The 14545-nt window shown below is 38.8% G+C and overlaps 3 protein-coding genes across 3 annotated transcripts; all 3 read left to right on the plus strand.

Annotated features, from left to right (window-relative positions):
* The first annotated feature begins 5 nt into the window (after positions 1-5).
* Positions 6-6379, plus strand: pdha1a (pyruvate dehydrogenase E1 subunit alpha 1a). Its single transcript, XM_044041941.1, has 11 exons — positions 6-130; positions 893-961; positions 1346-1519; positions 1696-1822; positions 1939-2030; positions 2439-2531; positions 2749-2904; positions 3520-3591; positions 3679-3746; positions 4041-4149; positions 4844-6379. The coding sequence occupies exons 1-11, from the start codon at positions 83-85 to the stop codon at positions 5006-5008; spliced, it is 1173 nt and encodes a 390-aa protein (XP_043897876.1). The 5' UTR covers positions 6-82; the 3' UTR covers positions 5009-6379.
* A 718-nt stretch (positions 6380-7097) lies between these two features.
* prdx4 (peroxiredoxin 4) lies at positions 7098-10841 on the plus strand. Its single transcript, XM_044041942.1, has 7 exons — positions 7098-7424; positions 8556-8673; positions 8762-8878; positions 9001-9123; positions 9270-9400; positions 9974-10008; positions 10741-10841. Exons 1-7 carry the CDS (start codon positions 7196-7198, stop codon positions 10786-10788), a joined length of 801 nt encoding a protein of 266 aa, XP_043897877.1. The 5' UTR covers positions 7098-7195; the 3' UTR covers positions 10789-10841.
* Positions 10842-12141: 1300 nt separating this feature from the next.
* On the plus strand, positions 12142-13945 carry LOC122779509 (diamine acetyltransferase 1-like). The gene is made up of 6 exons (XM_044041944.1): positions 12142-12407; positions 12492-12543; positions 12649-12729; positions 12830-12931; positions 13053-13093; positions 13236-13945. The coding sequence occupies exons 1-6, from the start codon at positions 12342-12344 to the stop codon at positions 13401-13403; spliced, it is 510 nt and encodes a 169-aa protein (XP_043897879.1). The 5' UTR covers positions 12142-12341; the 3' UTR covers positions 13404-13945.
* Positions 13946-14545: the final 600 nt, after the last annotated feature.

A 14545-nucleotide genomic window follows, 5' to 3' on the forward strand; every position in this document is an offset into this window, starting at 1 on the left:
GCGTAACCTGTCAGAAGGACGGACGGAGAGGGGCCGTGTGTGTGTGTGTGTGTGTCGACTGTGGTTAGCTAGTGCAGGAAAGATGCTGTCCAATATCTCCAATGTCCTCAGAGCCTGCGCTACCAGAAATGTAAGTACTAATGTAAATAATGCACATTGAAAGTATGGTCTGCCATTGCTGTACATCGAGTTTAAAGTGTCCTTGTGAAAATCGTCAGTGTTTACTCAAAGATACAAGAGTGTCGCCGCTGTTCTGACCTTGCGAGGCCGAGTGATAGCTTGTTTGGCTAACCTACAGCGAAAACTCTGTATTTAAGACTTTATGACTTTATATTAATTCTGTTGGTTAGTAAAGGTCCACATTTTGTAAATGTACATGTTTGTACATGTACATTACAAATGTACATTTTATACACATTGTGGACCCAGGAGTGGTGTTTTAAGTGTAATAGTTACGACACGACATGTTAGCCTAAGTAACCTGTTCAGCTCATTATGTGAAGTGATGAGGGAAACATTTCATGTGCTACTAACTGGTTGTATTGTTGATGCTCATTAGTGTTTTGATTTTATTCCTAACGTGTCAGTAGCATACAGAATCTAAAATAACAACTGTTCAATTCTACATTATTCCTAATGTGTCAGTAGCATACAGAATCTAAAATAACAACTGTTCAATTCTACATTATTCCTAACGTGTCAGTAGCATACAGAATCCAAAATAACAACTGTTCAATTTTAAAAACAATGCCTCCAAATATCGTGTCAGACCTAATGATTATACTTATTTATTGAGTATGTGATTATTGATTCAAACACTTGATTTGCTAAATAGATAATAGCAGATGTGAGGTTTTTTTTCATACTGTTCCCCCCATTTTCTCCTCGTCAGGGAGCTGCAGTGGTCATGTCGGCGCGCACATATGCCGACTTCACCACCCAGGCTTCCTTTGAAGTAAAGGTAAGGCTTCAAATATGAATTTATTCATTCATCTTCTACTGTACTGTACCATTACTCTGGTACCGCAATGAACAGTACCGAAAATTGGAGCGTTGGGGCTGCTTGTTTTGGTACTATTCCTAATGGATATGCAAAAAATGAGTCCCGTACTGAATCAAATTGTCCACACACTGGAAACATGCCAGAGACAAATATCCACCCACTCTCACTCTTGTGTCAATTTGTTCAATTTGCCTAATACCCAAATCTACTACTGTGTGAGAATCTGGAGAAAATACACATGCACAGACTGAAAGCAAAAAGGCCCTTGTCTTATTTTGTCCCCAACTGGTCAATGCACACATGTTAGTTTGTGTGTAAAACTGGACTCTCCCTTCTGTCTAGAAATGTGACGTCTTCAAGCTGGAAGAGGCTCCAGCAACTGAGGTGGTCATGACCCGTGACGAGGGTCTGCAGTATTACCGCGTCATGCAGACAATGAGGCGTATGGAGCTGAAAGCAGATCAGCTTTACAAGCAGAAGATCATCAGAGGATTCTGCCATCTGTATGACGGCCAGGTGGAGTGATATATAATTTTAATCCATATAACAATTTTATTCTATCATGATCCAACAAGAATGAAACAGATGCACACACATGAGTATGATTAAAGACAAAGATGCATTTTGTTGGAGTTCATCTTGACATGTTTGCTCACAGACAACTTGTCAAGCTTTTTGTCTTCTGCTCGTAGGAAGCCTGTGCTGTTGGTATTGAAGCATCAATTAATCTGTCTGACCACCTGATCACTGCATACCGCGCCCACGGCTACACATACACCAGAGGAGGGACCGTGAAGGAGATCATGGCTGAACTCACTGGTCAGTCTGCAATGCTAGGACAACTTACATGGAGAATTTTAACCCACTTTTCCTTTAGCACAATCTTTTTTCATCTTTGTATGTGTGTGTGTGTCCGTGTCCGTCCGTCCATACAGGCAGAAGAGGAGGTATTGCAAAGGGCAAAGGAGGCTCCATGCACATGTACTGTGAACACTTCTATGGAGGAAATGGAATTGTTGGAGCTCAGGTATATCTCCTAATTCTTTTTCCAAATGCTTGTTCTTTATTCTTAGACCCAAAAATGCTGACTCACATGTTACATACTTAGTGTCAACATAAAACTGCATGTACCAGTATATTGTCATTGATGTAACAGTGAACATGGGTGAAATAAGTGGACCTAATGTGATAGTATTCATTTAAATATTCAGTCATGAAAAAGTGATTTATTTACAGTGAATATATTGTCAGGTAATTCTATATGATGGTATTGTGTTAAAACCCTTCTCTTGTGATATTGTTTTATGAATTTCATGTTTAACATGTCAGAGGATCAACTGTTGTCTGATAAACCCAGTGAAAACTGACGTACTGTAAAAGTTGCAACTTAAAATTAAATGTAGCCTAACTTTAGCTGTATGTTGGTTTTCCTCAGGTTCCCCTTGGTGCTGGTGTGGCTCTTGCCTGTAAATATCAGGGCAAAAATGAGTTGTGTGTCTGCCTCTATGGTGACGGTGCTGCAAACCAGGTATGGGACATAAATCCTTCTGGTATCTGTACAAATACAGTACATTTGACCCATCAACTATGTAGTTGTTTGTGCTTTTGAGTTGGAGCTTGTCCTCATCTTGTAGACAGCCTGTACATGCATGCCCTATTCAAATCGAGTGCAGGGACATCAAGTCTTTGTTCAAGACTTTGCTTTGTATGTCAAACATGCTACAAAACCTCTTCTGTGTACACAGGGTCAGATCTTTGAAACCTACAATATGGCAGCACTTTGGAAGTTGCCTGTCATCTTCGTCTGTGAGAACAACAGGTATGGTATGGGAACATCAGTGGAGCGAGCTGCAGCCAGCACAGACTACTACAAAAGAGGAGAGTTCATCCCTGGTCTCCGGGTAAAGTTTCTACTCCATTATTTGAACTATTTTCTCCACAAATAGATCTTGATATATAGAATCATTTATATCTCATCTCAGCACAGACTAGAGACTGTTCAACCCACTTCCCTTTGTCTTCATAAGTTACTGTATTTAGACTAGGACCGGTTATCACTGCTGTTTTTCCTGAATCGATTCAAATCCGATTCACAGTGCCCTCATTAGTTTCAATTCACTTCATTCAAAATCAATTAATGTATAGACATTTCAGTTTCATACTAATTTTGGTTAGATATGATTGAGATTTTCACAAAATATTTGGATCTCCCTACCCTGGTGCATCATTAAAATATTAATAATTACATTAAGAATGACCCCATTGATGCATTTTTTAGGAATCTAAAAAATCTAAAAATGTATGTAAATTAGGAATAAAATATTTAGAAGACTGGTTTCCTTCAATTATATCTACAACACATTATAGTGTGTAAAAAGTGAATACAGTTGCCTAAACTTGTGAGTTTAAGTTGTGTCAGTCTTTCAGTTTTCATTTTCTGTCCACATGAATATTGTAATATAAAAACATTATTTAAATGTTGTTGTTGTTGTTTTTTGTTTGATTTGCTTGTCCAGGTGGATGGCATGGATGTGCTGTGTGTTCGGGAAGCTACCAGGTTTGCCGCTGATCACTGCAGATCTGGAAAGGTGAGTTAAAATAGTGAGTATCATTAATCGGGAAATGTGATATTAACTTGTTTTTAACTTGAATATATTTGACCTACATTTCTCCAGGGTCCTATTATTATGGAGCTTCAGACTTACCGCTATCATGGACACAGTATGAGTGATCCCGGTGTCAGGTAAGTGGTCACTGTTAGTAGAGTTTTAGTGAGAGATGGATTTAGCTTAGAGATGGACTGAGTACAGTTATTTTTATTAGCTAAAGCAGATTAACTTCATACTGAAGAGTTTGTAAAGAGTTATTTTCCATTGTTTTGCATTTTGGCATTAAGATGATTATTTTAGTTTTGTAAATCACCTTTAACGGTTCGTAAAACAAACTTTACCAGGCAAGATGTTCTAATGCTTTCATTTCATAGCGATCCTTTTTGTGCATTCCTACAATTTCCTTTCACAAATCTCTTCCATGTCAGCTACCGAACTCGTGAGGAGATCCAGGAAGTCCGCAGCAAGAGTGACCCCATCTCCTTGCTGAAGGACCGCATGCTCAGCAACAACATGGCCAGTGTGGAGGAGCTCAAGGTAGGAAATATTTACTTTATAAACCTATCCGCCAAAATAATCAACTCTGAGATCTTGAAATAACACACCTTAAATATAAACTGTGTTATCTATAGGTTTTTAATGTTCAAATGTTATGTTTTAAAGTCGCAACAGACTATTTCTGATGTCGTAGTGGATAGAAATAAATGAACATGTCTGCATAAATAAGAGAATTGTGAGCTGTTATGCTGGAATGGATTGATTAGATAGATAGATTTTTATATTTAAATACCAACTTCATTAAAATCAATCCTTGAAACAATAGCTGTCACTATGGTTTTTGACTTTATTAACACGGCAATGGAACTGTGTAATTCCTTATCCAAGACAGTGAAGAGAATCACATTCACTTGGTGTCATTTGGTATTTGGAGTCTCTGTTATGACACAACACTGACTCTCAGGGAAAATGCTGCTGCTGTGTCTACTGCCATTCTTTGTTTCCAACAAGCATTAAGTTTAGAGGAATGAGATCTTAAATTGTATGTGCTCACACAAGTGTTCTAGTGATAATTGATGGGAATACTGATAAATATGCTGATAAAATGTCATAAAGTCTGTTTCCAAAAGCGAGGTAATAATTGTACTTGTTCTGATGTAACAGTTTTGAACCAGTGTTCACGTCAGATGGTAAATGAATATACTTCTCTGTCTTGCCTGTGTTTGCTCTGTAGGAGATTGATATTGAGGTGAGGAAGGAAATTGAAGACGCTGCTCAGTTTGCCACCACAGATCCTGAACCCCCGTTGGAAGACTTGTGCAACCACATCTATCACAACGATCAACCAATGGAAGTGCGTGGCACGAACCCGTGGGCCAAGCTGAAGTCTGTTAGCTAAAGTTTTGCCCGCCCCTTTCTTTTAATCACCTCCTCCACCCTGTAATATATGTCATCGATATACGCACATCAATAAATGCATCAACAAGCAATTCAGTTTCAACAGCAGGGGCCATATTCACACAGATGTTCTGTGAGTTCAACAAACACAGATGGGACATCATTTAAAGCGCTGCTTTACGTGTTTTGACCATCTCATGAAAGTCTCTCCTATTTATTTATTTTTCACAAAAGCATTAGAGACACTGGTGGGTTATTTAAAACCATCCTACAAGTACATTCATTTTGAGGTTAGCTCCAGAAATTCCCAGAGCTACTGTATTTTAACGCATAACGGAGATTATTAGGCACTTTTCTTTTTTAAACGACAAACATTTTTGTAAATCTGGCCTCAAGTGAATATATTGAGCTTATTCTAAAATTGCTTGTTTGATGTATATCTCGGGCCGTTTCTGAGGTGTTTATTAAGCAAATGGTTCCGGTTACCGTTACGGTTCATCTCAAGACCAGTCAAACCTGACTTTTTATCCTCCTCAATTAGATCAAATCAAATCCTTTAATCCATCATCAAAAAAGGGAAAGTAGCAGAGATATGGATAAAAGATTTATTGACACGACAACAAGTGAAATGTTTTGTCATAGCATAAACTTGAGTTTTGTTGAGTGACGTAGTATAAATCCGGCCTCCGTATTATGTACTTTGTACTTAGTAAGTACTTAAGTACTTTTTTGTCTCTAGTGTACATGATGCGTAATAATTTGATTAACCCAGACACCATAAACGGACGCGCGGTAAACACTGCTGTCACGATCATCACTCATTCTCCATGTGAACGGTGAGACCTTTGAATTGATCATGCCAAACCTAACATACAAACACGTGCCTGGCAGATCTCGTGCTGTTCAAGGACGAATGTGCCGTCTTATGTTTGTGTCGCACTCCACAATGAGCTGGTGATTCTGTGCGTCGGATGTTCACTGTGTTTACATTCACTGGGTTAACTTGTTCCAAATAGGTCCACACACAACCAACACAATCTTAATCCAGAATGTAAACACTGTGACTTCTTGTCTGAATTCTTCAGCTAAACTAAACTACTCCAAATTGTCCTAATCTGGGAGAGATTTCATCAGTACCTTATGTGTCACTTGTATGTTTTCCCCAGAAGGTGTTTTGTGCTGAGACACATCATTGGCTTTTTCTGTCCTGGAACAGATTATTTTGACAAATACTGGGAATGTTGTCTTCTGGAAAACAGACTGAAACTCAGACTGTCCTGTATTTGTTGTCAACTGTTACACTGAGGGTGAGGGACGGCTCAAGGAAACACTGGTTTTATGTGCGAGCCAATAATAAAAAGACTGTAAAGTACATTTGTGTTTGTAACTTCCTCTTTGTCTCTGTAAATTCACAGATTAACTTTGGTGAATACTCTGCTCGTTACATCATTTTTCGATCTCTGCTAAACCGAGACCATGTAAGACTGGCTGGAAGTCAATACTCTGTTATACTGGCAGCATGTGAATGGTATGGAATCAGCTGACATAGAGACTAACAACCATTACTCTTTACTCTCACTCTCCAACTATACTATATATATTTAAAGAATATAAAGTGGAAACGTCTGTGTTACAGCGTTAATGAACATTATTCAACACCATTTCCATTTTGACCTCCTATAAGAGTGTTTACTTTGTTTTTGAGTGAAAATAAAAAATACAATCATCAATTATTCTTTCAAACAACAATTAATTTCCTAAACAGTGTTGTTGAAATGTCAGAAATGGAAAATAACAATAATAATAATAATAACACATGCACTGACACAAAGTGATGTACGGGGTACGAGAAGACAAACATGTAAATATAAATCAACAGTATATTCAAATTCAGCCAAACATTGCAGTAGATTTCTTTAACAACTGGTAAAGAACTGAACATGTTGGTCATTTTTAAATAAATCTATTTGGTGATAAATAACGGAGGGCTTTTTGGGAAGTCTGGGAACCGAAGAGAATGTGAAGTGATGAGCCACGTAGCGCCAGGAGGGGGCAGTAGTCTACATTTGGGGACGCAAGGCTGCTGCTAAACTTGAACGAAGAAGAAGAAGAAGAGCAGGAAAGCAGGAAAGCTCCTGAAGTGAACTGCTAAACGCTGGAGTGTCCGTGCTCTGAGAAGGTCTACACGATGGAGTCAGCTGCTCTCACTGGTGTGAAGCTGCAGACTCTGCTCTGCTCCGCTCTCCTCCACCTCCACCTCCTCCTCCTCCTCCTCCTCTTCACCACCACAGTCCACTCAGCGGAGGAAAACCTGCCGAACTCCCAGTGTCACAACTACGCGGGAGGACACGTCTATCCCGGAGAGGCTTTCCGTGTCCCGGTGTCTGACCATTCACTGCACCTCAGCAAAGCCAAGAGTGAGTGTTTGTTTGCGCTCCGTCAGACACGTTTCTCTATGGAAGCAGCTGCAGCTTCCGTCAGGACAACACACGTCCTTCTACTTCAACGTTAGTGTCTCAGATGTAGGACACGTCATTCTCTTCTATTCACACGCATGTCTTCTCCGCGCAGACACACTGACAAAAATGGGTTGGACCAAATAATAGAAAACACTATGAGACAGGGCCGGTCCGAGGCATTTTCATGCCCATGGTGTCCTTCTCTCTCCGGGCACACATTGAAATACTTGGAAATGAATAATGTGAAGCCTAGAGTGTTATTGGAGGATATAACTAGACTTTTATCCTTCAAAATGTTTTAATTTCATGGAGATAATTCACCGTATATGGTTCCTTGGCAACTGTGGTTAAAAAAATAAATAAATAAAAATAACTATATGAATATACAGGAATAAGACAAATAAAGTGAAAGGGACACTATTTTAGAATATTTAGAACAGTTTCCCTACAGTTTTAGATGTTTCCCTGCATCTGGCTGATGAACTTTCCATCATTAGTTTGTGAGATATTGCCACAAATGCAGCAGAAGGAGCTGTATGACTGCACTGAAGTTCTGAGCTTCACAGGCCTCCCCTGGTTGCTCATATTTCACAATAACTCTTTCAGTGACGTAGCTGACGTTCCATATGTTTCCCGTTATAATTGAATCTACCACTGCAAATGATTTAATCCCACATCAATTTTTTTTTAATGCATTTCCTTAATCCACTTGCATGTCTTTGGACTGTAGGACAAAGAAATTAGAGGCCTTGTATGAGGGGACATTGTTTATTCCTGACCACTGAAAAAAAGTAGGGCTGCAACTAATGATTATTTTCATAATGAATTGATTGGTTGTTTTGTCCATAAAAATTCCTAAACCTTGAAAAAATCATCTCAGATTTCTTTTTTCATCCACAAACCAAAATGATTGAGTTTTAATGATTTACAGAGGAGTAAAGAAATGAGAAAAATTAGAAAAATGAATCAATAGCACAGCGGATAAACTTATCATCTGGCAAATAATTTATAATTATAATATATAATAATTGTACCACACATTTACTGAGAAATCAATCCTTCAAACATATTCTTCTCTTCCTGCATTAGTTTCAAAGCCAGCGCCACACTGGGAAGGAACCGCTGTCATCAACGGCGAATTCAAGGAGGTGAAGATATCGGACTATAAGGGAAAATATCTTGTCTTCTTCTTCTATCCTCTGGATTTGTGAGTAACATTTAACGTGTACATTTCATAATCACTTAGTTTGCTGTACTAGGACGCTCACACATGGATGTGGTTGTTTCTGTCACAGCACGTTCGTCTGCCCCACTGAGATCATCGCGTTCAGCGACCGTGTGCATGAGTTTCGTGCCATCAACACAGAAGTGGTTGCCTGCTCCGTGGACTCCCAGTTCACCCACCTGGCCTGGTAAGAGTCGTTTTCCTCATGGGACGCAGGCTTTAATGGCTGCATGGTGACACAAGACACTTCTGTCCTCTTCTTCTCGGTGCCTGACTTTACTTAAGGTTGCTCTTTTCTAAATGTTTCAGGATTAACACGCCCAGGAAGCAGGGAGGACTTGGAGAAATGAAAATCCCTCTGTTGTCAGACCTCACTCATCAGATTTCAAAAGATTACGGCGTCTACCTGGAGGACCAGGGACACACACTGAGGTACAGCACCATGTTTACGGCTGCATAATTAAATAATTAAATATGCTGTATAACACTGTTATTCCACAAGAGAACATTAGGTCATAATTTATGGGATTAGGTATAAATGAATAGTTTCATCATCATCATCATCATGTCTTTTTAAGGGGACTCTTCATCATCGATGACAAAGGCATCCTGAGGCAGATCACTATGAACGACCTTCCAGTAGGACGGTCTGTCGATGAGACACTGCGACTGGTGCAGGCCTTCCAGTACACTGACAAACACGGAGAAGGTTTGAGAAGCTCATGGTTGTGTCTTTAAACATTTGAACGCGAGGGTTTCGCGTCACGGAATTCACAGATTCCACCTGTGGGATGATACCAGCTGTCAATCACGTGTTGTTTTTACACACACACACACACACCAATTTGTCCTCTGCATTTAACTTCTCCTTCTTACACATCAGTAGTGAACAGGAGTGAGCAGGGTTAGCATTTATCTGTGCCCCAGGAGCAATGGGTGATTGGGTGCCTTGCTCAGGGGCACCCAATCGGGCCTTCTGGTTAGGAGCCCCATTCTTTTCCTCTAGGACAATTTTTTTAAACGTTATTTTCTACTGAAAAACACCTGAAACTAGCACTTGAGACCATTAATTCCTCCAGAAAATGTTTAGTGACAGTGTATTAGGGTCATTTTCACATAAACATTTATTTAAATGGACCACTTTTGCTACCTGCACAGTCGCCCCCGGCGGCTGTTCAATAAATTCTTACTTTCGTGTTGGCCTACGTTCACTTTTATTTATTTATTTTTCTAACAAGTGAAATTCTTCTTCACTAACTGAAATCATGTCATTTTCTTTCAGTGTGTCCAGCAGGATGGAAGCCAGGCAGCGATACAGTGAGTATCACTTGATCAGAGACTAAAAATGTCCAGCATTATATTGAGGAGCTCAGATATGTTATTTATATATATATATATATATATATATATATATATATATATATATGCTTTAACAAAAAGCTTCACATAATGAAAATGTAAACATTTTTAAACATGAGCCAGATTTTCCATACTTCGCATGAGTTTGTTGTCATGGCTCTACATTCGTCACACTTCGATGTAGCAATAATATCAATGGTAATATTTATTATATTATTATAGAATGTATTTATAAGCCTTTCAAAACAGGGATACAAAGTGCTGTACAATAATTGAAACCCAAAATATGAAACAATGAACAGCAAAACTGTTTGTTTAAAATGTTCAGAAAATAATTCAAAAGCCGTCTTAAAATAGTGTTTTTTTCCAAGTCAGTATTAATTATTACGGCTGCAATTTACCATTATTTTCATAATCGATACAATTATGAATTCTTTTCCCAATTAATCAAGTACTTGTTTGATCTATAAAATGTTGATGGGTGTGATGATGTTCTCACGTCTTGATTTGTCCACAAACTCCTCCCCCATGACAGCTTCTGCTGTTTGTGTGGTCCTGTGTGAACCTAATATAGGTGAAAAAAAGAACTAGAAATGACTTTTATTTATTTATTTATTTAATTAAAAGTAAAATGTGTCCGATACCGCTATTGTATAATGTCATCTTAATTCCTTTTCATTTTTCCCACAGATCATTCCAGACCCTTCCGGCAAGCTGAAGTATTTTGATAAGCTGTAAACTCCACCACTAAGTGATGGTTCAAATAAAATGTGTTTTTGTAAAAAAACAAACAAAAGGTCTCTGGCCTCTTTAGATCCCTAGATCCCTCTTTCAGCTTGAACTCACTTAAGACCTTCATTTCCTTCAGTGTGCATGCATTCTGACAGAGGAAAGAAATAAGACGTTTACACTGTTGGCTGGTGACATTTTCACACACAGCTTCATACTACTACTGTTTTTGCATGAAGAAATGTATGAAACTGTAACTATGCCACACTCAGTAACCACTTTATTAGGCATACCTTTAACTGCTTGTATACAAACATCTAATCGACCACTCCCATGGCAACTATTTGATGCATTTAGGCATCGAGACATGGTGAAGACGGAGTATTAAAAGAAATGGGGAAGAGAAGTTAAAAAAAAATGCTGATACAGTGGGATCGCCACACTAAACCATCTGGAGGGTTCACAGAGAAAGGGAAAATCTTCATTGAGTGGCAGTTCTCTGGGCACTCACGGCGGTCAGAGGGGAATGACCAGACTGAGATGATAAAAAGGCAACAGTAACTCAAAATAACTCACTAATTACAGCCAAGGTATGCAGGTGACCGTCGTTAAATGCACACTATGTAGGGCTACAGCGGCAGGTGCTCCTGCCATGTAATGAAGTGGCCAGTGAGCGTTTCTATATTCATTCTAACAACTGTACATTAAAGCCATGCACAATTAAATAAAAGTGATATATACATATAGCTCATGTAGCGAGGTGTGTAAGGAAAGCTGCTTGCCACCTCATGTTTACACTAATCTACCACCTGTTATCACCTGCTCAATCCTAACTTTCATGTTGACACAGTTCATTTCCTTTACATCGGTGCTGAAATAAACCGATAAACTATAAAGAAAACAGATTGAAAATGCACACATCATACAAATCCCCCTGAAAGGCAGTTGATTGAGATTTAAATGTGTCTGTGAAGCTTTTTCTCACTTATTTGCTCATGGATTATTGTTTACTCAGCTCAATGAAGGACAGGTCATGTTTCACTCTCTGGGTCTGGTTAATGTTTACCTTTAAATTAAGATTAGTGATCAACAGAATGATGCGTGTATAGCGTACAATGAAAGGGGTTGTATTAGTTCACATATGAACACTTTAGAATTGTGAATAAACTGAATAAAAAGACTGTACACAAAGCCTTTGATGGCTTTCATCTGAAGTAAAGTGACAGGAACTTGATGGTACCAAATTACACTGTCAACACTTTACTTTGAAGTTGACCACATTGACCAGGAAGGTGTTTCCGTCTGAACTAATCTCGGAAACTGCTCACACACCTCGTTACGCCTCTTTATGGATTAATTATCGCGTTTGCCTCCAGGGAGACATAAAGAGAGGTCGCTTGTGACACTCAGCCACTCTGCGACACGGCCAACGCTATTCACTCCATGCTTTCTGAATTCAATGTCGGGGGGTAAACTCCTGATGAGCGGATGAAGAAACACATTTTGCTTTTATTCACATTCAGAGGGCTCGTGAGCAAAGGGAAAAGAAGTAAAAAGAGAAAATGGCAACGTTCATATTACGGAAAGCTGAACCCAAGGATGTGTCTGACATCCTGCGACTTATAAAGGTAAGACCAATTACAAAAAACAAAACATTTTGGGGTCTTTAATCTTTTAACAAAATGTCTTTCTTGTTTCTTTTTGCCTTTTAGGAACTTGCTAAATTTGAAGAAATGGAGAAGCAGGTCATACTGACAGAGAAAGGTGGTTAAGTCTACATTATGCTGAGCTATAAACCCTAAAGTTGAGTTCATATATAAAGTGGAGTCAATGTTCAGGCTTTTTCTAACTGCAGTTCCCTTCTTGCAGATCTACTTGATGACGGCTTTGGAGATCATCCATTCTACCACTGCTTGGTTGCAGAGGTCCCAAAGGAGCAAAGCTCAGATGGTAAACATACAGTATGTCTAAAAACAAAGCACTGAACAAGTTAGGAGTCATATATTCTTCTTATTTTCTTCAAATTTCAACTGATGGTGCTTTCTTCTAGGGTACACTGTGATTGCCTTTGCCATGTACTACTTTACATATGACCCATGGATTGGAAAACTTCTGTACTTGGAGGACTTCTACGTCATGCAAGAGTTCCGGGGTAAAGTTGTTCATGTGTCCTGTTACGACGGTGTCAGCGGTTAATAAGTTACAGGTTTTGTAACATTGACATTTTTACACACAAACCTTTGAAGTAACTGTTAATTGCACTCTTACACCAGGTTTTGGGATTGGGTCGAAAATCCTGCAGTTTCTCAGTGAGGTACGTTCACTTCCGCCATGCAGTGACAGCACGTTTGATAATAGATTTGACGTCGTTTCAGCTGTATTCAGTGCTTCATTTGTCCTTGCGTTTGAGTCTTTTGTTGTTGTTGTTGTTGTTGTTGTTGTTGTTGCTCTTTCAGATAGCAGTGAAGACCCGGTGTAGCAGTATGCACTTCATCGTTGCAGAAAACAACACAAAGTCTATCGAGTTCTACAAACGAAGAGGAGCAACTGACCTCTCCTTCGAGGAAGGCTGGCGTCTTTTTTCAATCGAAAAGGGGGAGCTGTTGAAAATGACTGGCAAATAGAGTTCACTGTGGATTTTATACTGACTTGATGATCATGATCTTCTACTGTTTGGAAATGCACTTTTTTTTTTATGTTAATCTAAATTGACACCTCTGCTGAATTAGTGGATAAACACTGAACTTTGATAATTGGGCTGCTATACTGCTGCATTTGAGTAATTCTTTTAAGAATCCTGTAAATAATTCCGGTCATTTAAAGCCCCTCCATTTAATCTTGTGACCCTTTTTCGAGCCATGAGTGCCAGGCAGTGTTGGGGAGACATAGGTGTAAGGAATGACATGTTTTGGATTTATAATATGGTAAACTGTATTAAAGTTACAGTTGCGGTTGTTAATCGGGATACATTTTACATTACATCAATCAATAGATTACATTAAGAGGTTACTTTTCACAGTCTGCATTATTCTTACATTTAAACTTTTTTGTGGTCCCTTCAGTAAGCCAAATTGTCAGCTGACTATAAAGGATTCTGTTTGCATTGTCTGCCCATTTGCTAGTTTTGTAAGGTCTACCAACGAATAAAGAAGAGTGTATGAACATGCATGATGTAGACTATTTTTCTGTCCAATAACCCACTTAAATATTAAGGGCTTTTAAAACTATGCCTTTTGGAAGCAAACATCTTTGTAATGACATCCCTTCCTTGCTTTGAACATCAAATGCTACATTTATCCACCGGTCAGTGAGACGGTGTTGAAGTAATTGAAACTATTACTAAAATACGCTTCTATTAAACCTACGAACTACCTTTAATTTACATTTAATCTGTAGTGAAATACATTGTTAATGTAATTATCTCCACACTGGTTGGAAAACGGCAATAACTTCTGAATTTAAGGGTATCCAGTGATGAATGTTATAGTGATACAATGCTACATACCACTAGTGTAGCACCAGTGGTGGATATTCTCAGATCTTTATTGATAAATATTTTAATTAAGTCTACGATGGCAAAATACACTGAAACTATCACATGTAAAGCAATTCAATAGCAACAGAATGGTCCCTCTGAGTGATAGACTGTATCACTGCCAATGCATTGGTATGGAAATGTAACACAGTATGTACACCCTCCCTTTCCCAAGTGTGAACTATGAGGGCCTTCAGACCAGAAAGGATGCAATTCTTCAATTTTGTTTGA

This window comes from Solea senegalensis, linkage group LG13 (assembly GCF_019176455.1).
Source record: "Solea senegalensis isolate Sse05_10M linkage group LG13, IFAPA_SoseM_1, whole genome shotgun sequence".
NCBI classification, from domain to species: domain Eukaryota; kingdom Metazoa; phylum Chordata; class Actinopteri; order Pleuronectiformes; family Soleidae; genus Solea; species Solea senegalensis.

Coding starts and splice junctions, on each gene's coding strand:
- pdha1a (XM_044041941.1), top strand. CDS start 83: ATGCTGTCCAATATCTCCAATGTCCTCAGAGCCTGCGCTACCAGAAAT. Junction 3,747..4,040: donor ATGAGTGATCCCGGTGTCAG/GTAAGTGGTCAC, acceptor CTTCCATGTCAG/CTACCGAACTCGTGAGGAGA. Junction 4,150..4,843: donor CCAGTGTGGAGGAGCTCAAG/GTAGGAAATATT, acceptor TTTGCTCTGTAG/GAGATTGATATTGAGGTGAG.
- LOC122779509 (XM_044041944.1), top strand. CDS start 12,342: ATGGCAACGTTCATATTACGGAAAGCTGAACCCAAGGATGTGTCTGAC. Junction 12,544..12,648: donor GGTCATACTGACAGAGAAAG/GTGGTTAAGTCT, acceptor CCCTTCTTGCAG/ATCTACTTGATGACGGCTTT. Junction 13,094..13,235: donor TCCTGCAGTTTCTCAGTGAG/GTACGTTCACTT, acceptor TTGCTCTTTCAG/ATAGCAGTGAAGACCCGGTG.
- prdx4 (XM_044041942.1), top strand. CDS start 7,196: ATGGAGTCAGCTGCTCTCACTGGTGTGAAGCTGCAGACTCTGCTCTGC. Junction 8,674..8,761: donor TTCTTCTATCCTCTGGATTT/GTGAGTAACATT, acceptor TTTCTGTCACAG/CACGTTCGTCTGCCCCACTG. Junction 9,401..9,973: donor CACTGACAAACACGGAGAAG/GTTTGAGAAGCT, acceptor ATTTTCTTTCAG/TGTGTCCAGCAGGATGGAAG.